The sequence below is a fragment of the Colletotrichum scovillei genome (assembly GCF_011075155.1).
Source record: "Colletotrichum scovillei strain TJNH1 chromosome Unknown Contig00001, whole genome shotgun sequence".
NCBI classification, from domain to species: domain Eukaryota; kingdom Fungi; phylum Ascomycota; class Sordariomycetes; order Glomerellales; family Glomerellaceae; genus Colletotrichum; species Colletotrichum scovillei.
The window spans coordinates 4,047,672-4,071,862 of NW_023336259.1; the positions used below are offsets into that span (position 1 = coordinate 4,047,672).

The 24,191-nt window shown below is 50.6% G+C and overlaps 7 protein-coding genes across 7 annotated transcripts; 2 read left to right on the plus strand and 5 right to left on the minus strand.

The window, feature by feature from the left end:
- Positions 1 to 15: 15 nt before the first annotated feature.
- On the minus strand, positions 16 to 4,330 carry HER10_EVM0012197 (uncharacterized protein; the record flags this gene model as incomplete). Its single annotated transcript, XM_035481597.1, has 9 exons — positions 16 to 860; positions 920 to 1,063; positions 1,118 to 1,521; positions 2,562 to 2,926; positions 2,981 to 3,313; positions 3,377 to 3,502; positions 3,561 to 3,898; positions 3,963 to 4,066; positions 4,128 to 4,330. 9 exons carry the CDS (start codon positions 4,328 to 4,330, stop codon positions 16 to 18), a joined length of 2,862 nt encoding a protein of 953 aa, XP_035338983.1.
- A 436-nt stretch (positions 4,331 to 4,766) lies between these two features.
- On the minus strand, positions 4,767 to 5,831 carry HER10_EVM0012475 (2-ketogluconate reductase; the record flags this gene model as incomplete). Its single annotated transcript, XM_035481869.1, has 1 exon — positions 4,767 to 5,831. The coding sequence occupies one exon, from the start codon at positions 5,829 to 5,831 to the stop codon at positions 4,767 to 4,769; it is 1,065 nt and encodes a 354-aa protein (XP_035339010.1).
- Positions 5,832 to 6,400: 569 nt separating this feature from the next.
- HER10_EVM0004277 (uncharacterized protein) lies at positions 6,401 to 8,635 on the minus strand (the record flags this gene model as incomplete). The annotated part of the gene is made up of 8 exons (XM_035473927.1): positions 6,401 to 6,581; positions 6,644 to 7,131; positions 7,196 to 7,429; positions 7,486 to 7,599; positions 7,845 to 7,957; positions 8,093 to 8,235; positions 8,292 to 8,350; positions 8,411 to 8,635. 8 exons carry the CDS (start codon positions 8,633 to 8,635, stop codon positions 6,401 to 6,403), a joined length of 1,557 nt encoding a protein of 518 aa, XP_035338253.1.
- A 1,847-nt stretch (positions 8,636 to 10,482) lies between these two features.
- HER10_EVM0003256 (finger protein) lies at positions 10,483 to 12,387 on the minus strand (the record flags this gene model as incomplete). The annotated part of the gene is made up of 6 exons (XM_035472940.1): positions 10,483 to 10,575; positions 10,645 to 10,913; positions 10,998 to 11,094; positions 11,156 to 11,567; positions 11,658 to 12,072; positions 12,210 to 12,387. The coding sequence occupies 6 exons, from the start codon at positions 12,385 to 12,387 to the stop codon at positions 10,483 to 10,485; spliced, it is 1,464 nt and encodes a 487-aa protein (XP_035338162.1).
- Positions 12,388 to 13,599: 1,212 nt separating this feature from the next.
- HER10_EVM0008572 (mandelate racemase/muconate lactonizing enzyme domain-containing protein) lies at positions 13,600 to 17,572 on the plus strand (the record flags this gene model as incomplete). Its single annotated transcript, XM_035478089.1, has 3 exons — positions 13,600 to 14,831; positions 16,045 to 16,586; positions 16,668 to 17,572. The coding sequence occupies 3 exons, from the start codon at positions 13,600 to 13,602 to the stop codon at positions 17,570 to 17,572; spliced, it is 2,679 nt and encodes an 892-aa protein (XP_035338666.1).
- A 2,824-nt stretch (positions 17,573 to 20,396) lies between these two features.
- Positions 20,397 to 22,124, plus strand: HER10_EVM0011247 (FAD binding domain-containing protein; the record flags this gene model as incomplete). Its single annotated transcript, XM_035480684.1, has 4 exons — positions 20,397 to 20,720; positions 20,804 to 21,501; positions 21,570 to 21,781; positions 21,853 to 22,124. The coding sequence occupies 4 exons, from the start codon at positions 20,397 to 20,399 to the stop codon at positions 22,122 to 22,124; spliced, it is 1,506 nt and encodes a 501-aa protein (XP_035338899.1).
- Positions 22,125 to 22,220: 96 nt separating this feature from the next.
- On the minus strand, positions 22,221 to 23,307 carry HER10_EVM0008633 (uncharacterized protein). Its single transcript, XM_035478148.1, has one exon. The coding sequence runs from the start codon at positions 23,043 to 23,045 to the stop codon at positions 22,602 to 22,604; it is 444 nt and encodes a 147-aa protein (XP_035338669.1). The 5' UTR covers positions 23,046 to 23,307; the 3' UTR covers positions 22,221 to 22,601.
- Positions 23,308 to 24,191: the final 884 nt, after the last annotated feature.

Sequence of the window (24,191 nt, forward strand, 5' to 3'; positions counted from 1 at the left end):
ATCGGCGGCATAAGCTTAATGACTTGACCTGCGTCTTCTGCGCTTCGTCTGAGTAGCCTCAAACTCTTCCTGAACTAATTCAAGCATGCCATCAACAGTCAAGATATCAATCGCAACGCCAGCCATGCTCTTCGCGACCACGATGGCCTTATCGAATGCAGCCCGACTGCCGGCAGCGACCTCAAAGGCAGCAGTATGAGGGCCGCCAGCTGGAGCACTGCCATTCTCGTTCGTGATTCCAAAGAAAGGGCTGATCGTGGGGAAGTCCTTGCTGACGTTTCCTTGATCGGTGCTACCACTCGGTTCGCGCAGCTTATCAACCTCGGCGTTGGGAACTTCACCGCCAAGCTCGGTGAAATACTTTGACCAGGAACTGGCGAGAATGTCGTTGGACACCATGTTGGAGTAGCCGTAGGGGCGCTTGGTGACGTTGAGCTCAGCACCTGTGGCCAAAGCACCGGCTTCCCAGCATTTAATGATCCGCTCGGTCCACTCCTCCAGGGCCTCGTCCTCGGCGGAACGAATCTGGAAGGAAGCCTGCGCAAGTGCGGGGATGACATTGATGCGTGTTCCGGCCGAAGTGATGATGCCGTGAATCTTGTTGGTTGACCGCGTCTGCTGGCGGAGGAGAGCGATAGCGTTGTTAGCCAACACCAGGGCGTCTTGAGCGTTGATTCCCTCCCAAGGGGAAGCGGCGGCGTGAGCCTCTTTTCCGTAGTATTCTACTTCGAAACGGTCGGTTGAAGTTGTGATCATGTATGGGGAATCGCCGCTGTTCGTGGGGTGAGAAATGAGTGAGATATCGATGTTGTGGTCTCTGAAAGCGCCAGCTTCAAGGAGCTTGACCTTGCCACCAAGACCTTGGGTATGGGTGAGCCTCTGCGTACCTAAAGGGAATGATGCACTGGATGTGACTTACTTTCTTCAGCAGGAGTGCCAAACAAAATCACCTTACCGGGAAGGCTTTCGGCACGCATGATCTCAGCGGTAGCGAGCGCTCCTCCGACAGAGGCTGTCGCAATGAGGTTGTGCCCACACGCGTGCCCTAGTCCAGGTAGGGCATCTGCCAAAACCAATCAGCCTCGAAGCGAAAGATTCGCGTTCGTGATAGACTCACCGTATTCAGCGTTGAAGGAAACCACAGGTCCCTCACCCGATCCTTCAAACACTGCGACGAATGCGGTGCTGATATTGTAGATGGATCTGGTGACATTCCACCCTTCATGGGATTCCATGAAGGAAGTGAGGAGCTCATGGGCCTTAACCTCTTCATATCCCAACTCGGGATTGTCGTGGATTTCCTTGTTGATTGGCCATAACTCATCAAGAATGGAATCGATGTAATCAGATACGTCCGAAAAGTAAGGGCTCGTCTCGCCGGTGCCGTTGCTCTGGCGAGGAATCACATTGAATGCCACAGCTGAGCTAATACGAAGCGCTGCCACCAGCGCCGTGAAAGGTCCTTGGATACCCATAATGTTCCCAAATAAGTGAGCAGACAGAGATGACGAAGTGGGAGAACTTGCGTTCGGAATTCATGGCTGCATGAGATAAAGGTTAATGTGTTTATATGTATGTCGCTGCCCAGAAAATGCTCCTCCGCTGTTGACAGGCTTTCCTCCCTCCGCCCATGGTCCCGTAGATGGAGAGAGCAACCCCCCGCAAAAAACTTGACGTCTTGGCAATTACATGAATAAAGCGCTCATCGGCTACACACCGAGACATGCCATTCGTTGTCTGAAGAAGACGAGGGGTCTGCGGACATATGCCCAGCTTTGCGAAAGAGGAGAGGGGCTTGACATCAGCAGAACGTTGACAACTTGGACCCAATGCAATATCCACTTCCTTCTAGAGATACCGGTCTTGGCAGAAGAGATAGCCATTTTCTACCATATGTTCATCACGCCGATATGTCATCCGAGGGGCTTGGCCCGGCTCCCCGGGAGAGTTGTCACGTCCGATCGGCTTCGCGAGAACTTGGGGCCCCGCGTACGTCTTTGCCGTGGAAAAGTCGGTCCACCCTGTTCCTGTTCGCCTCCGCGTTGTCACCAAACGGCATCGAGGGGAAGTGGTGGGGTCGGATCCACGCTTGGCAAGTAAGCTTAAATATAGCCGATCGTCAAAAACTTTTGCCGACGGCTATCTTCGCAATCACTGCCAAGGGATGGTAGCGTTCTCTGCTGATTTGTTCCACTGATTATCAGTTGTGGGTGCTGACAGTAGTTACGGCATCACGTCATGTCATAGACCTCCTGTTTTCATCAAGTTTCCAATACTCTACTGAGTCTGCCAGGAAACTCTCACCGTCATTTCCGCCCCTTGACTTTTTCTTGACGACACAATATCTTCCAGTTTGAATCACTCAATGGGGAAAAATCAGGATCCAAGGGGCATCGGGTACCCCCGGCACTGCGTTGATAAGTATGGATCAACTCTGTAACTTGACGATTTGAGCTCTTATTAAGAAGAAGTTGTCGATGATAATGCTAGCTAGCAACCTTTGAAGCTAATGCACGTATCTGAACGAGACAACCCCTTCACCACCATGCCCAGCTTTTGACCCCTTGATATGGGTATGGCTTGTGACACCCAAGCGCTCCTCTTCCTCAAAATTCTCATTCTGTTTCTTGAGGTAATACTTGATCGACAACGCTACACCGGCACACACCAAACACGCTCCAGACATGACCGCCCCACCGGCGTAGTACCGCGGCTTCTGGCTGTCAGGGAACATGTAACTTGTGTAAAAGTGCGCCACCCCAGCAGCCATAAAATTGACAATGGCTAAAGCAGCAGCACGTTTAGCTCTAGGCCGTGGAAGAGAAGAGCTGAGCCAGCTAACGCATAGGTTGTAGGGCGCATAGGAGCCGGAGGTCATGAGAAACATGGAGAAGTATCTTCCACCGAGAGATGGTACGAACATAGCCTAATCGATGTAAGTTTATGAGATAAGGGTTCAAGCTGATTTTACTGCACTTACCAAGAGGTTTCCAAGCAGAGCAAAGACCATCGGGACAGCGATGTGATAGCCACGTTCGTCCTTATGTGAGGCATGGAAAGATACACACAGTGAAACGATGAAAGCGAAGAAGTATGGCGGGGAGGTCAAAAGAAGCGTTGTTGTTTGGCCGTAGCCAAGAGTTCCCACAATCGAGGGGAAGAAGTTATTGAAACTTTGCGCCGTGATTAACGCCATTTGCTGCACAATGAAAAGATAGAGTTTGGGATCGATCAAGGCTTGCTTAAGTCCCCAGAAGATCGACTCTGGGTCTTCGTCGACAATTCCTGCATTCTCTTTGCGGATTCTCCACTCCTGTTCAAGGTTAGCAAGGGGAAGTGGGTAGAAGTTTCCACATGAGAATCATGTAGGACTTACAGCGTAGAGCTGATGCTCTCGTGATATGAAGAGATGCTTGCTTTGTAGCGGATAGTCTGTGAGCAACGGCAGGAGGAGAAGGGCAATGACTACGGTCATGGCGCCTTCAATGATAAAGAGCCATTCCTATGGGTTGTCAGTGGGGCTTTGATTCGCGATCCAAATCCTGGCTTTGTAAACTTACCCATGAGGGTCTGCCTGCCTTGCCTCCCATACCAGAGGTAATTCCCGCGGCGATCAGTCCTGAGAATGCCGTGGCGAGCATATTTCCTCCATATAGGATCGCGATTCTCGGAGGCAATTCCTTTCTATTGTACCAGCATGACATCAAAACAAAGACGGCGGGTAGGAAGGGAGCCTCCACTAGGCCAAGGATGAAACGAACTGCTGCGAGCTGAGCGAAATTGGTTGTGAAGCCCTGGCACATGGATAGAACTCCCCATAACGATGTGATTAGGCAGATGTAGTAAGAAGGTCTCACTTTTCCGATGATGAGATTTGAAGGAACTTGTGTGATGCAGTCTTGTGATGAAGTCAGCGTAAAGGTTCCATGTGGGTTCTTGGAGTCGACATGATCCAGACTTACAACCAACATAGAACATCAGGAGGCAAGTGTTGTATTCGGCATTTGTTATGTTAAGTGTCTCTGTGAGACCTGTGATCTTCGCACTTGCTATGTTATTCCTATCGCTTGAGGGTTGTTAGCAGGGAAAGAATGAGTAAAATACTTGGTCAGTGCTTCTAGACGTACAGAATATTCAGAAGGAACAGAATAAACACTGATGGCATCAAGGTGAGATCAAGACGCCGTGTTAGACCTCTTTCAAGCAGCCTTAGCTCATCGGCTCCCATGTGCTCTAGCTCTTGAGGTAGAGGCAACTCGTCTGGCAGAAGAGTCTGCCGTTTCTCTGTATGCTCGGCATCTTGCTTCTGTGCTTGGATTGATTCAGACATCATGAAAGCTCCAAGCCCTGACGTAACGGTTGGTAGCCGTGGGTTTCTTCAAAAGTGGCAACGTTATACTCAAAGTATTCAGCCGTACTATTTAAACAAAGTGAAAGCTGGGAACGTTGTAGGGATCGAAGCTCCGGGGAGAAAGCCGGCGGGATGCCCCTGTGACGCCGCCTCTGATCTGGGGCCCCGGATTCTTGGCTTGCGGGGGAGGGGACGGATAGCTCCAGGGTTGCCTTTCAATACCGGGATACGACGTCTGCCCCGACTTTTCCGAACATCGGGAAGAATGCCGGAGGAGTGGTTGGCTTGGATGGAATATTGATCGGCGATCATGGCAACACCAGCTAGAGTCGACTTGGATGTAAGCATTGGACACGATTGGAAAAGATAGGTAGGGAGAAATATATTTGGAGGGAGCTCGAGAGATAATTGTGATCTACCGAGATGCCTCGAACGCCTTCTGATTTACCGGCGTCAACGGCTTGCCAACTGTAGTGCCATCTCTCCCGACCACTTCAACGATGTTTTTCATCGCATTCAGCTCAAAATTGACTCGCGTGGTGATAGCTGCTCCGCCGTTGTGACACGTTAGAGTTACATTCTCCATGTCCGCCAGTGTCTTTGAAACTTGCGGTTCGTGATAATGCACGTCCAAGCCAGCAGCTGACAACTTCCCGCTTTGTAGAGCCTCAATCAAGGCTTCTTCGTTGACCACTTCGCCTCGTGCCGTGTTGATGAGTCGAGCTCCGTCCTTCATGGCTGCGAAAGCTTCTTTGTTGATCAAGTCATGCGTATGAGCATTGAGCGGAGTATGAAGCGTCACGCAGTCCGACACAGCCAGGAGTTCGTGTAGAGTCGGATGGAAGGTCGCTTGCAACTCTTCCTCGACCTCCAAGGGTGATCGCACCACATCGTAGTAGTGGATCTTCATACCCAGCGCAGTCCTGGCCTTGTATGCGAGTTTCTTGCTGATATTTCCCAGTCCCACGATCCCAAGTACATGATCGCGTGGACTCCACGATATGCCTCCCACCAGACGATGCATGGCAAGGAATTGCTCAGGATCGCACGTTCTTGCCGCTCTCTGTGCCCTCCAAAAGTTGCGGAAGACGGAAAGGATCATAAAAAGTCCCGTGTCCGAGACGGCCTCGTCACTGGCACCTGCGCCGTTAGCGTACCAGATCTTGCGTCGACCGAGGGTATCGACATCAGCCCAGTTAAAACCTGCTCCCGCGGAGGCAAATATGCGAACTGATGAGGGCAGGAGGTCGATGAGTTCGTCATCCCACTGGCCCATCTCGCCGCCGGTCTGGAAATGAGGGCGGAATATTGCGGAAAAGTCGCCATATTTCTTCTCTTTGAGAGCTTTGATGAAAGATGCTCGATCCAGTTCCTCGTTGGGGACAACGGTGAATCGGTCTGTGAACACATTCTTGTAATAATCGTGGTTGTATTTGATATCCTCGCCAAGGCGGAGGACGATCGGCTTGTATTCAGCCATTGTCTGTAGATGCTCCTGGGTATTCAAAATCCGTGAATAGCCGTGGAAGAATGATCCCCGGATCTTGTTTGCCGGAATAATGATTGACTGGTGATGAATTCTTGGTGAGACCAAAGCTTGCGAATGCCGACCTATATCGATGAGAGAAGCTCCGAGACAGTCATTGATGACTGGTGATTTGCAAGCGCTCATTATGTGTTGATGCGGATTTACAGCATGAATATTCAGATAAACAGAAGTCTTCCGGTGCGATGTTAGTCCCCGCACGTTATTCCCAGCAGGATGACGATATCGGTGAGAAAGCCGATGCATATCCGCCACCCTCTGAAGTTCCGAAACCGACGACCGGTGACAAACACTGAGGGTAACTTATTAAAAACCAATCTGCCTCTTTGTCAGCAGGGATACTTGAAAAAACTATTTTTCATTCATACTTTATGCAAAAGAGAATTGATCAAGTCAAGACTTCATGAATTTACTACAAGAGCTGTACCAGGACTCGATCTGCAGTTCTATATGCTTGTGGGGTCCTGAGGAGCCACTAGTTTCGTCATCAGATATCCATTCTTTTAGGCCTCTACAAATTTCTCATTGGGAACCTTCATAGTCTCCAACACAGTCGATGCGGAACGAGGCTCCAAACTCTTCTTGACGGGGTTGGGCGCAGAAAACACCTCCTCAAGCTCTTCCAGCGTTCTGTGGTTAGTCTCCGGGAAGAAGAAGTAGATGAAGATTGCCTCCAAGATATCCCTAAACTAAAAGTTAGCATTGATGAATGGAACTCTGATATCTTTGATTGATGAGTAACGCACCAAAAGACGAAGACAAGGTAAAAGTAGTAGCCAATCTTCTCAAATGCAGGGCCAGAACTGTAAGCAAGCACCAGCGAAATAGCCGAGGAGGCAAAATTGCCGACCGCAGTTCCCTTGGCACGAGTGGAGGTGCTCAGAGTCTCGGCAATGTACATGCTCTGCTGAGCTGTCCAACCCAGAGAGAATACGACACCAAACAGGAAGACGAAGGCGATGGTGGTATTGGCGGCATTGGTGTTGCTCGGGTCATCGACGGCCATCTTGGATGTACCGGTGATAACTGCGAAAGTGACGGAGCAGAAGAGAATGCTGTAGATGAGCAAGGGTCGTCGGCCAACGCGGTCGGTGAGACGGGCGCCAATAACACTGCCGAGAAGGCCGAGAATGCTGTTGACTGCGTTTAGGGCTAGGACCTTCTTTTCGTCGGTAATTCCGGCTGTGTTCATCATTGTCACGAGATAGTAGCTGGAAAGAGAATTTCCGGAAGCCTGGTGACGATAAGTATCAGATCCAAATGCAATGTCCGTGTTACAGCGGCTCAGAAGGTCTTACCTGTCCCATGATGGCCATACCCAAGACGCAAATAAGTCTTCTCCGAGCGGAGTGGGTGTTCCACAATTCGTGGTAATCCCACCACTTTTTATCACTAGCCTCGTTCGAAATTTGGGCCATCATTTCCTTCATCTGCAATTGCACGATCGGATGGTTGGGGTCCTTTTCACCGTGGAGCTGAGTCAGAATCTTTGCTGCCTCTTCGTGTCGGTCGTTGGCCACAAGCCATCTGGGCTATTGAGTTTAAGGTTAGTTGAAGCGTTGACCTTGAAATCAAGTTGGCTGCTTACACTTTCTGGCAAGAAGAACACAAAAGCGACAACGATTCCTGATGTGACCAGTTGACACCAGACAGGAAGACGCCAGCCGCCATCTCCCGGGATGAAAGAAGCGCCGTAGGCAACCTTTGATCACAATTACTATCATCGTCGAATACGCTCAAGCTGTTCCAGAATGGTAGCTGCTTACCCAACCTGCAATGAAAGCTCCAACGGGCCTGTTTTGTTGTTAGCTTGAGGGGTGATATTGATGTACTCAAGTCTACAGGGGTTCTTACCACATGCAGTTGTACAGTCCAGTCAGGGTACCTCTCCACTATTCCCCGAATCGTCAGTAGAACTTCATTAGTAATTCTCAAGATCCGACATACCTTGGGGTGAGCCAGCTCGCTCACGTAAGTTGGAGCAGAAACACAGCAAAATGACACGCCAAAGCCCAAAACGAAACGTCCTCCTAGGAACTGAGGGATATGGTTTGCAGTAGCTCTAGATAAGAAGTCAGCTTCCAATCCAAAGCTCGAATGATTGGTCCGCCTTACTGGATGCAAGTGCCGATCTAGGATATCTGTCAGCAAAATCCGCCTCAGGGAAAGGGTGGGAAAGCCCATATCGAATTGACTTACAATGATGAGCAAAGCGCCGGTAAACATGCCCCAACGTCGGCCAAGAAGGTCATTGACGGGCCCCGTGAAGAGAATGGCACAAACCGATCCGACGTTGTACATCATGAACACGATGCCGGTCGAAGAGCCCGAGGTTTTCCTGCTCCTGGGTCAGCCCACGTCTCCCATCAAGCGTCGCTACCGCGGAGCACCTACATGTCAAAAGTTCGTTGGTAGGATGTCATTCCGTTGAGCGATCCCATGAGTGATCCATCCTGTTGCATTCTGTCAATGATGCAGGTCGATATTATTCCGCAAAGTCAAGGCAAGCTTACATATCCGTTGAGGGCACCGCAGCAGTACGCCACAAACAGGACCCCATAGAGGTTGAACATGGATTTCGTCCAAGGCGAGTATTTGCCATCTTCCACCTCGTGTGCGATCTCGTGTGCAGCGACGGCTGCCACTACAGTGGGAGGCGCGTCTTCCATGACATCGCTGCTGGCGAGGTCTCGCTTCTCGTCGTCGACGGGGTAGGTCCGTTTCGTTGGCTCAGCCATTCTGGCAGGCAATGCTCGGCAAAGATCTCGGGGTCTGGGTACTCGAATGGACAGTCCGATCCGTAAGTTAGATCTTTAGAGTCTGGGGGACACGGGAAAATCAATCACTTCCCCGCGATCGACGCAGACGCGATATCGCCCTTATATATGTCTATCATTGCGCATCTCAATGGTTCGGTTCCCAATTTCTGAATCCCTCGGCTGCAACCAGACCACTCCGTCACCCAAGACCAGCAGCGCAGCAGCCAAGCCGGCGCAAGTGGTCTGTCAGACTGTCTCTGGCATCACGCCCGTCGCGTATCCACATCCGTGGATTCACTTTAGCATGGAAGACCACCTGAGCCATCCCCGCATTTCCTTTCTTCCCCGAAGTTGACTTACCCCAGACCGCGCGATTCCCCAGGTCGATCACATGAGAGGCGCCGGTCCGCTGCGAAATCCGGGTTCTGTCCGGCAGTTTAGAGGTAGCGTTCTCGCTAGGAAATTAAACCGGATTCCCGAGGCGCTCCATGATTGGAGGGGGTATGGGAGGCATGGCGAGGCCGCCGCGAGAGCCGTTTAGCTCCCGCTTGGCGATCCAGCACACAGTATGGGGGTGGCTGGCTAGTCGGCTCCGAGTGCCCCGGCTTCTTGAATCAACTGAACGATGAAGCTGGTCGATAGCGGCATGGCGAACCTTGGCATGCCGCGTAATAAGCCCCTGCAAGTGACTTGAAAATTCCCGTTGACTGTCTAATGGCACTTATGAGAGGTGACCCAGATCATTGGGACGAGACTGTCCGTCGCGCTATATCGAGCCATTCAGCTGGGAGTGTCAAAACCAACAAAGGAGAGAAGTCATAAGGATGATGAGGCGTATCCACACTGGTGCAGGCATGCATAAGGTAGGTATGCGACTCAAAGCTAAGTGGAAAACTTTCCTCTCCTGACTAGCAAAATTTGGGTTTCCACAGAGCACGGCACCGGTCAATGAACTGGTCCAGGCCGCTGTGAACCCCATGAATGCTGGATAACACGTGTAGATCATTTTGAGATCACCAGCTGCTGTGCTGCACTTTCAACATACTTATGCAATGCATATTCGATCACTGCTCGAATGATTTATCAAGGCGGAAAGGGCACGAGCAGCGCGATGAATCGCGAGGAAATTGGAGCCCGGACTCAAAACCATGACTCCTCGCACCGTACTTGGCATTTGCGTTAAGTACCTACATGAGGAAGTAGGTTAGTACATGCAAGTGGTCACATCCGACTTGAGAATGATAAGCTTGCCAACCTCAACTTGTGGGGATTTCGAATCTCAGATTCCCCTTTTCAGACCTGATGAGTTTGAAGGATTTCTAGCGCGTCGAACTATCTGCCTCCAGTAGCCCTCTCGGCACATATTGGAGGTAGCTATTCTTGCATTCGGGGAGCCAGGGCCCGAACCAATGTGCTATGCCATTCCCTGAACATGACAAGCATGTTCCTGTCCGATTACGGCTTGATGAAAACGTGTTGATACAAAGATCCATTTTTCAGGAAGTCTTTATCCGTGACATTCGGCTCCGGCCGGTCTCCGCCGGACCATCACCCCGCATGAACAGATGCCAAACACCCGACCTCAGTTAGTCAAAAAGCGGAGAATGCGGGCCTCTTCCACTCTGGTCAACGGGGCTTGACGGTTGCCCCATGTCGGAACGACTTTTGCGACGCTTTCCCTCAGCATAGATGATCTGAGCCTAGTATTCCACCAAGCACCAAGTATCTCCCTCTCCCGAACACCACCGCTCTCTCGATCAATACTGCCTCCGAAATTGAGTAAGGAATATCTCGAAAACCTGGCGGCTTGGGGACGAGTATACGCTTCAGGGATTGAGCCTTACGTCGCTGCCCTGGTCCCAAAGATCGGCGGAGTCGTCGTGAACGAACGCATCAAGATTTCCAGTCCCACCTGTAACCTATGGGGTAGGGAAGCTCCATGTCAGACATGTCGAGTCTAGCAGTGTCATGGTGGAATTGTGACTTACCAGTGAATCGAATTGCGCCCAGTTTGTCATGTTGAAAAATCCGACATCAAAAGCATGGAAAAAATCGATCGCACCTTGGGGCGCGCCTTCGGCAGCTTGTTCAACAGCAAGTCGCGAGCCGCTGGTACCAATCTCGGGGCTTAATTGAGACCTCCGGTATGATACAGGAAGGATCTCGTTGTTCTCATTTGATGTCGAACAATTTCCAGCTAAAGGAGTTGAGACAGACGCGAGATAAGTATTGTTCCGCAGGACCTCGAGGCGCAATTCTTGTAGGACAACGCCGTAGCGCTGCATAAGTGATCCATTGGTTGCAACACTTTCAATCTGAGCATGGCATTGAGAAGCAAGACGGAAACAATCCAGATAGGTCTCTGGTGCCTCGGTACGTCGCTGGATTGCAAAAACGTAGAGTATAACTACTGCACAAAATCCGTAGTACGGGATGAACTAATATGGGTGAGCGTGTGAAGTACTGAGTTTGATTCCGAAACAGAAAAGAGCAACTTACAAACAACGTACTGTAGAGCTCGCCGGCATCGTTGATGTGGTTGATGTGCTTCGCGATCTCTGTGGCGGCGTCCACGCAACGCTGAATATTTTTTCGAATCTCCTCATACCTCAACCGCCCACTGCCATTTTCTTGAACATGTCCAGAGAAGCTATTGATGGAATTGATGAGGAGTGGTCTGTGAACAAGTATCTGGGCGTGCCAAAAGGCGAGCTGGAGAAGGTCGCGTTGCCTAAGAACCAGCTTGACAAATAAGGTTGAAGATCCGACCGTGTCAAGAAGGTAGGAAATTGGCTCTCGCCATTCGGACAAGTCTTCATCGAACCTTGCAGCAAGTGTGAGGTGCTCCTCAGTTGAAATAGATTTGATGCCATAAAGGCTTCGTAGAACCCGGGCTACTATCCTCGAGAGCCTGATACTCTTAGTGATTGACCGTTGCTTCCTTAGTTTTGGCGGAAACCTAGTTCAAGCAAAACCATGGGATTCTGGATAAAGTACTTACTTGATTTGCGCAACTGGAGCTGATGTTATCGGAAGACCACTTTCTGTTGAATTCATCCCACATCCTGGGCATAGCTTATCATCGACAACGGAAAGCGGCAATTTTTGATCAATGTCTTCGTCATGGAAAGTCATTGGACGTCCCAAAGCAGCGCTGAGATAGGTGTTAAGACTGTACGCACACCAGAAAGTACGTTTTCGACACTCCGAGTCAATATAGTCTGGACAATCAGACGGGTTGCGAGCCACTCGGGATCTTCTATGAATACCAAGTGCCATGGCCAATTGTGCTGTAATACCAAAAAGCGTCCAGCAGTGGTTAAGCCTTGATTGTGCTAGTAGGTAGAAGCACTGTGCTAGCCGCGCTTGGATATGAACCAGTCTGATCTCACCCTTCTCCAAGGAGAGTTGGTGTTCTGCAACAGCGAAGAATCGAGCACTGAGTGGTGACAAGGGTGAGTAAACGTTTTCAATGCTGTCTTACTTGAAACAAGAACTCACCTGGCCTCTGCGCATTCTATGATAGAATCTCTAGTTTGCCCAGACTGGCGACTTTGGTAACTGTTCGAGTGCGCAAAGACCATGAATAGAAGTGCAGTTTGACTTCTTGCCGACTCCTTGTAGAGCATAAAGCCATTCGTCTCATACAACTCCTCCAGCCAAGACTGAATCGTAGGCCGGTGCAAGAAGCGATGGGTCGTGGCACCGAAGTCGAAATACCTTCTAACCATCGACACTGCCACAGTCTTTGGCGGCAAAATCGCAAACGAAGAGTCTTGTCCCAGCAATGGACGATCCCCGAAGTTGAAGACCGACGAGTTCAGATAACCAGAAGATTGAACCTTCAACCTTTTCTGTATCCGAGAGAGAAAAGAAACACCAGATGCAGGTCCTATATAATGGCCTTGTTCATCTGTTTGTGGTGGTTCTGGCGAGTTTCTCAATGAGTTCGTATCAGGGAGGCGGGAGAGGTGGTCAACAGCCACAGAACGGCGAGGAAAATCTGTGATCTCCCCGTCTCTGAAGAGAGGCGGGAATTGGAATGTGTTTGGCGATTCAATAGCAGTTCTTGAGGTTGTAGTCAAACTTCTAGGAATCGTTCCGACAAATGAATTTTGATGAACAGAGGTACTGGAGTGTTCTCCGCCCGCAGTCTTCTCAGCAGGGGTTGAGTTCGCACCCTCTGAAGAGTTCTGCCTTTCGACATTCACAGCATTGTTATCAATAGCTGGAAGAAGTTGACCTCGTCTATAGGCTGCGGTGAATTGGCAATCTAACCTAAACTCTGCGCAAAAGACGCACGGCCATGTCCCAGAGCATCGTGTCTTGCGACTGAAGCCAGCACATTAGACCTTAGCCATTGTACAGAAAGTCACACCATTCCGCGGAAGACTAACGATTTGCACCTATCGCAGGCCCTGCTTACTCGTGGAGGCGCAGGATCTCCTCGGAGCTTTTTTTGCGGCCTGTCCGATTCTGCGGCATCGGTTGCCAGTCGAGTCCGGGACAATGATGCGATCGACGATTCATCCATTGCTTCCTCGGATGGACTAAATACGCAAGAGATTCAGAAACACTTCTGTCAAACCTCAGACAGTTGTTATCGATGGTCCAACTCGGATGCACTTTTCCGTCTTTGGGCCCAAGGATGCCCACTCCCTCGGATGTCGGACGTCTGCCGATCCTAGTCGTACTCCAACATCCGCGGAAAAGGCGGCGTTCCACCCCGCATACGGATTATTGTCCTTCGCATGGCACACTTATCCTACAAATCGTACCCCGCGTAGTCACCTATTAGATGACCAAATCTTCAAGCTGCTGCAGTTCGGTTCAGTTGGTGACGTTAAAAACATCCTTGATCTCATGATTTGCGTTCAATTACAGCAACGAAGCAAGCCAGAAACAGACAAAGAAGGGTGAACCTGATACCACATGCAGCCATCATGTCTCGACGTGGAACCATTCGGGATATTGTCATTACACCAGTGGCATTTCATGACATGCCCCTGCTAAATAGCGTTGGTGTACATGAGCCGTTTGCACTACGCAGCATCATCGAAGTTATCACAGACGATGGTTACGGATTGGGGGAATCATACGGAGACTCAACACATTTGGGCCGTCTCCAACTTGCGGCCGACAAAATTAAGGGCCTCACTGTGTACGAAACAAACTCGATATATCAGCTATGCGTCGAGTCCTTGACAGGCGACACCAGCACCGGCGGCGACGGGATGGCAGGCATGGTGACTACTGCCTCTGTTGCGGACAAGGTTTTCTCCCCCTTTGAAGTTGCTTGTCTCGACATCCAGGGAAAGCTTGCAGGAGTACCTGTGAGTGACCTTCTCGGCGGCCGCGTTAGAGACAACGTCCAGTATTCGGCATACCTCTTTTACAAGTGGGCGGGGCACCCTGGACAGCCAGACGACGAATACGGCGCGGCTCTTGACCCTGCTGGTGTGGTAAAGCAGGCGAAAAAGATCATTGACGAGTACGGTTTCAAAGCGATCAAGTTGAAAGGCGGCGTCTACCCACCCGCACAAGAGGTGGAAGCAATCAAAGCATTGCATGCGGCTTTTCCGGGTGTGCCTCTAAGACTCGACCCCAATGCCGCCTGGACCGTCGAGACCTCAAAGTGGGTTGCGAAGGAACTCGAAGGGATCGTCGAATACCTAGAAGACCCGGCTCCAGAAATCGAGGGCATGGCTGCTGTTGCGAAAGAAGCGTCGATGCCGTTGGCAACAAACATGGCTGTAGTCGCATTTTCTCACTTGCCCACATCAATACTGCAGAACGCAGTCCAAGTGGTGCTCTCTGATCATCACTTCTGGGGTGGCCTGCGCAAGTCTCAGACTCTGGCCGCCATCTGCGCGACATGGGGAATGCGTCTTTCAATGCACTCCAATAGTCATCTGGGCATATCACTTGCGGCCATGACTCATCTTGCGTCAGCTACCCCCAATCTGGACTATGCTTGCGATACTCATTGGCCATGGAAACCACGGGATGAAGATGTCGTTATTGATGGAGTACTCAAGTGGTCTGATGGTGGTTTGAATGTTCCGACCGCGCCTGGCTTGGGAGTCGAGCTAGACAGGAAGAAGTTGGCACATCTTCATCAACTCTACCTGGATTGTGGGCTGCGGAAACGCGATGACACAACGTATATGAGAAAGTTCCACCCTCAATTTTCTCCCAACGTTCCAAAATGGTAGATTCGTCAGTACCTCATGACTGCATGTACCTTCTCGATTAGACCTAGGGACCTAAATGCCTCTGATATAATAAATGATAACATAACTCCAGCCCTCATTCTTTCAGAACTTACTCCCGTGCGAAAATTGTAAATACGCAACTCGCAAGGGGTGTCTTCGAGTCTCTTAAAGTGAAACGACTTTCACTAAGGTAGGTAGGATGAAAAGCTTCCTAGGGAGCCAAATCAGTCCTTGGTTGGCAAATTGAAAAATACATGAGCTTACAGCGTGCTATACGGTGGGTTGAAGTTAAGGTCAGGTTTACAGAAGAGTGCAGGACTTGAAGTGGGACTAATAAAAATAAAAAAGCAAGACTCAATCATCACTTGTCATGATTCATTGCCTGAGAAAGACAAGTCATCGGCTCGTGATCCTCGAGCGAACTACATGTCGAGGGGCAGCCGTTGCTCATCTACCAGATTTGACTGATCTCGCACAAAAGTCAGCTGAGGCCAGAAGAAGCCCCCACCTCATCCGCGGATAGGCTAAACCAAGTTGGTTTGTCTCCGGCATTTCTGGATCCCCTGTCTTGATCGGGATTTCGGAGAATTTGATGACAGTCCGAGATGTGCTAACAAGCTGAGATGAGCAAGACTCAATGTATGATTGCGGGGGTGGAACAGATCCTCCTGCTCCATCCTGGGGAAGCGGATATGCGGGGAGAATCAACATCTTATTCCTCTCGCTGACAACAGAACTGCACCAATATGCCAGATATTAGAAGGACTTTCTTGTTTCGAGAGGGAGCTATAAATGCCTGAACATGCCTGAACTACCTACAATCATCAAATTGCGTCTTTTTTGTCACCCCAGCTGAAACCGCGTCTGCGTTGTTTGTAAACAGGGTTTTGGCTAAGTTCTTTCCTTTATCTTACCTCCACTCAGAGAGCCTGCCTTGTAGAAAAGAGAACCTTGGACTGCTCTACAGGTACACCATTGTGAGCGACATCTTTGATCTTCTCAATCTCGCACCCTCTGGGCATCGCATTGTCAGCAAGATGGTGAAACAGAGGGCTGGCCATCGTGGAAACTCGGCTAGGTCGATTCTCATTGGATTAGCGATCAGTCTTGCTGGGTATGTCTACTCTGGAGGAATCTAGCTCTGTATTAAGGCTAATGCCAAGTGCCGCCCAGATTCGTGTACGGCATCGACACAGGCATCATTGCTTCCACCATCGCTCAAACCACCTTCAAACTATACATGTACGGTCCATCTATGGACAATGTTTCTGTGCGAGCAGGCATTGTATCTGGATATTACGCAGGATACGCCTTTGGCAGCGGTGGCTCTGCCTACTGCATGGACAAGATGTCCCGTCGCTGGACATTGCTCTTTGGAGCGTGTGTTAGTGTCGCAGGAGCCGTGCTGCAGACCGCTGCCGTGAACCCAGCCATGATGATTGTGGGTCGTGCTTTCTCAGGTTTCTCGACGGGTATGGTCTATCCGACGGCCCCTGTGTACCTTGCGGAGCTCAGCCCTCCAGAGAATCGCGGATTTCTTGTTGGCTTGAAAGGATTGATGAACACTCTCGGGTTCTTCGTTGCTGGATGGGTGGGTTATGCGGGCTCGTTTGCTGTCGGTGAACTGCAGTGGCGTATTCCATTGGCCACGCAGATACCGCCTGCACTCTGTCTCGCTGTCATGACTTTTTTCTTGCCCTACTCTCCGCGATGGTGTAAGTCTCTACACTATCACTTACTGGTTCGCAGGCCAAGTTCTTTGGAACGAGGCCTGAATACTAACACAAAGCCGATAGTGGCCATGAGAGAGCGATACGATGACGCCAAGAAGGTCATGTACTCGCTTCACGCCCACCGGGGTGCAGAAACGATAGAGCAAGAGTTCGCTGAAATGATCAGCCAAATCCAACTGGAAGCCAACAAGAAGAAAGTCTCCAACTTCTGGAATCTGTTCACACGCCAGTACATCCGAAGAACCTTGTTAGCCTGCTTGACAGTCAACATGATGAAGCTTTCTGGGTCAAACATCATCCAAAATTACCAGTCCGTCATGTATAACTCTCTTGGGTATGAGGGCCAGACTGTGCTCCTGATAGGCGGTTTGTATGGCTTCATGGCAGTCATCGGCCAGATAATCAACGTCTTCTTCGTTGCCGACCACTGGACGCGACGTATCACTGTCATTTCCGGGAGTTTTACGCTCGCTGCTCTCCTCGCGGTTTTGACGGCCTTATCGAAACTTTTCCAAGATGACTCGAATCCAGCTGGATCCCGTGCCGGTGTTGCGTTCATCTTCTTGTTCGCGTTTGCGTACTCCTTCTTCTTCAACAGTGTCAATTGGGTCTTGGTAGCCGAGATCTTTCCACTCGACCTTCGTGGCGTCGGTGTTGGCTTTTCAGTCTTTACACAAGCTGTTACGGCAATTTGGCTATCTTATGCGGCATCAGTCGCGTTCGATGCCATTGAGTGGAAGTTTTACTTCGTCTTCATCGCCTGCAACGCTTTTGCGGGGACCATCTACTTCTTTTTCCTGCCCGAGACTCGCTTCTTATCACTTGAGGAGGTGGCTGCCAGGTTCGGGGACGAGATTATCTGCCCAGGAAAGAAAGTTCCGGAGCTGGATCAGCTAGAGAAAGATGCGGGAGACAACAAGCGGCAGCCTGATATATCCTCAGACCACGTTGAAAATTCGAGGAGATGAGGAATGAGCGAGTGAATATCAACGAACGGGAACTGGGCTCCCAACAGGCCATCTTTCGTGCTCAGTATCTCATTATCTGAAAGTAAACTGGATTCTGTTCTTCCTTGTCCCATCTTGGTATTACATGCCACCTTGGAAAATGTCGAGTGCCTCCTACATACAAAAACAGTCCTGAAGATGATGCCGTAGTTCCAACAACGTTTCATTTCCTTCACAATCGACGTACAGGGTAGTGAGTGACTGTTGACAGTGATCGAGACATGCTGTCAAGTAACACTGAACAGTCTCTTTACTTCTCCATCCCAGCTAGCCAGCCTAGCCTGACCTTGTGCCGATACCAGACGCCATTCTTTGAAATCGCCGAGATTCTTTGGCGAATGCCCAGCGGGCGGAAACTAACTAATCTCACTTTTTGCTACGCGGGCAAGAGATTGATGTATTCCGCGTCGACTCCTGCTTGTAATGGCATCCCAATGATTAGCAGGCGGTAGGAACCTCGTGGGCATAGAGCATGAGACACCATACCTACCTTGTAGTCTTCAAGCTCGCAAATGTACCCCCAGTCAGAGAGACTCTCATTAGCAGCGAGATAACCCACAGGAGTTTTGCAGTCCGTTACTCTTCCCTAGGTTACATACTTGAGAAGTAGTGTTTCCGGGCTCAAAGAAGGACCCTTCGTCTTGGTTCGGCATCGGCATGTCTCAACCGAGAACGCTGAGTCTCACGATGGTTTTTGGAATGCGTAATCCAACCATTCATGCATGTCGACCGTATTGAGGTCTACTTCCGGGATATCCAGATCACACAGCGTTTCGTGAAGCTTTTCAAGCCCGCTGTGATGCCTCTCCTCCCAGACTCCCAGCCGTCGTCTTCGCCTCTCATCCCGCGCCCGACGCGCAGGATCCTTTTGCTGATATTGAAGGACCCTGTCGAGAAGCCCGTCCAAAAGTGACAAAACAAGACACGCTAACCACCCTTTCGCGGTCAGTGAGTGAGGTAGAAGAGTGCCACCCGGTGTGACTGTGGGCCGCAGTCTTAGCTCAGACATTGCCTCAGTCCAAGTATGGTTGACAGTGGCGTTCATCGCTGCCATTGACGGGAAATAGGAACTCGGAATGAGATCTCGAGTGGATCCGGGTCAGATTGAAGGAGGTGAGGTCTCCTACATCGCTCAGGTGGTTGTGGTTAATTTACAGTTATTGCGGAATCACCGGGGTCTGGAAAGTCTAAAAAATGTCCGAACGTCAAGCCACAGCATCCATATCGCGCGGTACAATCTGGATGCGTTTGACTGCTGTAGGGGCAAACTTTAAACCGATGAAACGGTGCTGTAGAACTTCAATGTCACCTAGTATGATTTCGCGTAGTCTCTTTCATCTGAAATCAGTTATCTTGAGGCAGGTGTTCTAAAGAACGGTCAACGCTTTAAAAAATGTCTCCAGTCATGGGCCGTGCTTGACCAAGCACGAACACAACCGAAGGAAATGTTTGGGACGCTGTTCGCGCCTACGAGCAAAGGTAGCCATTGCCTCACTCGGCAATCCTCTGACTTGCCGAGATTCTCGGACTGAAGTTGACAGAGACAGACGTGCCGAATAGCGACGTGAGGGGAAAGCCTGGGATAATGTACTCAAGTTGCAATCGTAGAATCCGCACTTCACGATGCGTTTGCTTTAGGTAGGTATTTAGGTAAGCCACGATGGAATAATTGAGATTACCAATACGGATACACGTACTCTCTTCACGTGGGAAACTTGGATACGGATCCACGTAAAGGAATACACGTAGAACAAAAGAGTGGGTATGCGGAAGCAGATCTACACCAATTCCACCCAGCTCCAAAAAACTAGCACAGATCTCCGCTCGTCTCTATGCGCAAGCGTTCAAAGGGGGCCCCATCGCCGAAAGCGAGAGCGAGCGGAACACCACGCTCTGACGCAGGTGTGGCTGGAAACGTCAGGGGTGGCTTTTCAGGGCAAGGTCCAGGTCTGGAACACGTTCTACTCCGTTTGGTAAATCGTCATGGAGAGAGAGCATTGTTTAAGGTGGGAAAGAAGCAAGTACCACAGTTTATTTCCGTCAATGAGAAGTAACACTTTCGTCCCATCGCTTTGACGGCGGAATGATGAGGTGGCACTGTCAAATCTCCTCGAACTAGTGATCCGGGGTAGGAACTTAAGATGGCACACTAGGGCGGCAGCATACAGCGTGGCCTCGCGGGAAACGCCTCATCTGGGTCCATCAGGCGAACCCATCTGTGGAACCCCAATGCAGTGTCTCTTCGGGCCGGTTCAACTGATAGTAGGGCAAGGCAGCTAAGGTAAGTGGCAAGGGTTTAGTGGTTCGCTGACGAAGACGGCTATGGCGGACTGGCATGTTACGTATCGTCGACTAATAACAAGTAGCGGAAACTCGACCAGTATCTTGGTCGAAGCCTTGAGTGGACTTTGAGTGACGAAATCCGCAATGGATCTTTTTGATGGATTCCACCTACAAGGCTGAGTCGATTTTCGAAAGCTGCAAGGCACAGAGCGAGACCGATTGCGATTGAGACATTCACAGCGGATCATCATGATGGAGAACCATGTTCTAGTCACTGAGGAAGATCGTAGAGACAGCAGCGTAGAGGGTCTCATTTTGTTGTAAAGGGGGTTGCACCGAGGAACAAGAGTGGCAAAGCCATTCAGGAGAACCTCCCTCAAAACAGATAAATACTTGTTGGATTCTTTCTCATATCGTTCTCGATATACTTGACCATTCACCCAAAATCACTCGCTCCAGCAAGCTTATCCTTCCGCACTTCGATTGACAGTCAGTCACAGCCATGTTGTATTCTCTCGCTTTCCCAGCTCTTCTGCTGGCCAGCTCTGCCTCGGCTACCAAGTCCGTCTTCGGCCGCCGAGACCTTCTGGTCTCCGACAACGTCAAGTGCGCTTGTACTGGGTTGAGCAGCCATTCTCCAAACTCTACGCTCTTCTCCAACTCGACGGCGTACGAGACCCAGCGCATCAACGTCTGGGACAAGAGAGCCAACCTTCATCCGGCCTGCATCTATCTCCCTTCAACTGCCGACGATGTCGCTAAGGGCGTGGAGATCCTCTCCACCTGCAAGGCCCAGTTCGCTGTCAAGGGTGGTGGCCATATGAATGTACGCACAATCTTACACCCAAGCCCCCTACCTTCTCGTCCCCTGCAGCATAAGGCAGCCCACTAATCACACATATCCTGCAGTACCCCGGAGCCAACACTATTGACGATGGAGTCCTTCTTGCTCTCAACGGCCTGAATACAGTAACAGTCAACAATGACGAGAACACCGTTGACGTCGGTCCCGGCAACAAATGGGTCGAAGTCTACTCCGCCCTGGCGCCGTACGGCAAGTACGCGATCGGCGGTCGTTTGAAGACCATCGGCGTTCCCGGCCTGACCCTGATCGGCGGTGTAAGCTACTTCCTCAACAAGTACGGCTTCTCCATGGACAACGTGGTCAAGTACGACGTCGTCCTCGGCAACGGTACCCAAGTCTCCGCAACCAATACTTCGAACCCGGACCTCTTCTGGGCTCTCAAGGGCGGTGCTAGCAACTTCGGCATCGTCACCAAGTTCTCTCTCAAGACTCTGGAGCTACCCTTGGCGACCAGCACTTACCAGATCTTTAACGAGTCTGCCACACAGGCCTTCATCAAGGCTGCTGCCGATTTTGCCCTCAGCGACGACAACTCCGAGGGTGCCGGTGCTGTAATCAACATCAACTACAATGTGACGACCAAGGAGGTCGTGCCTCAAGTCTTTGGTCTGCAAGAGACCACTGTCTCGCCTCCGTCCCACTTTGCCAACTTCACTGCTATTCCCGCCGTTTCCCGCAGCCACAATGTGACGCGGCCCATCGACTGGCATTCCCAGATGTTGTCCCCTAACCAGATGTTCCGGTAAGAATAGCCCTCACCATGACCTGTGGTTCTTTTTGAGCGCAAATAAGCTAACAACTTTCGTTCAGCATCCAGTTCGGTCACCAGACTATCATTCCCGATGCCGACCGCCTGTACGAGATCTACCAGGCCTGGGTTGAAGCTATCGCCGATATCGCCGACATTGAAGGCGTCCGCCCTACATTCATCTTGAATACGGTTCCGAGAACTGCTTTGGCGGTCGCCCAGAACAACGGCATCGGTAACACTTTCGGCCTGAATGCTAACCAGTCCTACATCTGTAAGTTCTCTCACTCACGTCCTCATGAGTTCCTTCTCGATAGTGAGTCAATAACTGACTGAGAATCTCAGGGTGGCAAATCACTACCTCTTGGGCCCGCCCCGAGGATGACCTCCGCATGACCGCTTGGTCCCAGAACTTCCTCGCCCACCACCACGAGATCAACCAGGAGTTGGGACTTGCGACCGAGTTCGTCTACATGGGCGATGCTGGCGAGTGGCAGAAGCCTTTCCCCGCTTACGGACAGGGTAACCTGCAGAAGATGAAGGACATCAGGGCTCAGTACGACCCCAACATGGTGTTCAGCAAGCTCAACTGGGGTGGTTTCAAGCTTGGACATTGAGACTACGATTGAGTCGTTGGCATGCAACGACTGTTTGTGAAGTATTAATCTGGTTCAAGCTTCGCGGATAAGGGGAACATTTGCCTCGTTTGACTTGTCCGTTAATTTCTTTGTACATATTCAACAAATTTGTCTTTACACCTGTATCTTCATCTTGAGTAAAATCAATTCTTTTGACATTCGCTTTGCATAAAGGATTGATGCGATGTGTGATAATTCCTGCAACACTCGTGGTCCAGCCTGAAAAGTCCGGCCCTCAGGCTGCCTTCTCTGCTTCTTCTCAGCCCGTTTAGAGCCAATGCCAATGCGATACGCATGGTCATCGAACACCTGGGATAGGTTTTCCTCTCATATCACAAAAGAAATGCCTCTAACGATCGATCGCTCTCTTCCGAAACGCCATGTCTATAGGTAGTCGTGATCCCCTTACCCAATTTCCATTGTTATCCGTTGTCTTCGTCCATCTTTATAAATGGTTTAGTTCGCTACCGGGCCGTTGTTTGCAGAGTACGCCGGGGGCATCGCATCCGTCGCGTTGTGGGCATCCTTGCCGGTACCCGCAGTTCCGTCGTTTGCAACATATCCTCCGCTGAATCCGTATCCGTTCATGTTTCCCCCGCCGGGTGCCGGGCCGTTCGTGCTGCCCGCCGTGGTCGCATCGGTGACCGGAACTCCGCCCACGTACTTCTTCATCTCCACCGCGTTTTGCGCCCTTCTCCTCTTGCTGCGGATACATTTGAAAACGGCGAAAGTAATGGCGGCAATGGTGAGGATAATGATGACTACAATGGCTGCGATGACGCCTCCTCCGATTGCTCTTGCCTTGTTACGGGTGTTGTTGTAGTCGTCGTCAAAGTCGCGTGCTGACAGGAGATGGCGGATGGCGCCGTTGGCCGTTTCTGAGAGCTGGATAGCGGGCATTTTGTGGAGATCGGGGTTTTATCTTGGTGAATGGCTGATTCTTCCTAGGTGACCGAAGGCGTAGGTGTTGTCGTGGGTGTGCGCAGATATTTGATGAGGCTACGCAAAGTGAAGTCTGGGGAGTATCAAGAACCAGAAAAAAGTTGGCGATTTATTTTGGAAGCAGTCAGCTTATAGACTGATTTCCCCGTAGCTTCGCGGCGAAGGGACCGCGGCGAATCGCTGTGTCTCTCCCATGATAGCGGGAGGATTCCGGGCGCAGTCGGCGCAAGGGTTCGCAGGGCTGGACCGCCAGGTTGAGAAACTCATCTGGTTTTAAGACACCTGAGTGAGATGCGGAGCTGCGCCGTCGGCCGTTAATCTTACTTGCAAGAATTGAACGAATGAAAAACGTGCTGGCAATGCCAATTACGTCGATGTGCCTAGGCGAAGCTGTGTTAGCGTGAGAGTTATTGTCTTACAAGGGCGACTCAAAAATAAGCACTGCCCCGATGTCACACTTGCTGCCTAACGTGATGTTGCCTATATCTTTTAATACGAATCCCACATTAGCCTGGTGCCTGAGCACCTGGGCGAAGAGGAATACAGCACGATCGAGGCTCTTATCATGATTGAAACCAAAATGATCTGGCTCTGAAGAGCGTTCAACTATCCCAGCCAAGATTTGAAAGTGACTTGATGCGACGGCAGGGGAAAGTGAATGTTGGCAGGGATCAGTGGCTGCCCAATCAAGCGAGTGTGATTAGTATCCACATCACGATGCACGAACCGTAACTCTAATTGTCGTACTCTCACAACGTGACATAGAGTTGAATGCTAGACGATGCCTTTGAAGAGTTGCAGAACTAGATGCTCGCATATTCTCAAGTGGATATGTCCGGTAAATAGCGATTTTCTTCTTGTTTGTGGGCCCGGACGCGCATTCTGCATCTCTAAAACCATGATCTCTCCTCCTCTTACTCCTTAATCCCCGATGGTTCCGTTGCTCCGTTCAAGACCTCCGGTTAGCCTTAGTCGATTTCCGACAGTATGAAACTCAAAGTATTCCTCAATCGATAAACTCCCGTCCTTTCAAGATTTTGTGTTCTTATAATAATCGGATGTCCCATTTCTGGCACGAAACTGGGGCACCATCCCCTCTTAGCG

Bases quoted from the DNA above. Each gene is read 5' to 3' on its own strand.
- HER10_EVM0008633 (XM_035478148.1), bottom strand. From the start codon at position 23,045: ATGCCCGCTATCCAGCTCTCAGAAACGGCCAACGGCGCCATCCGCCAT.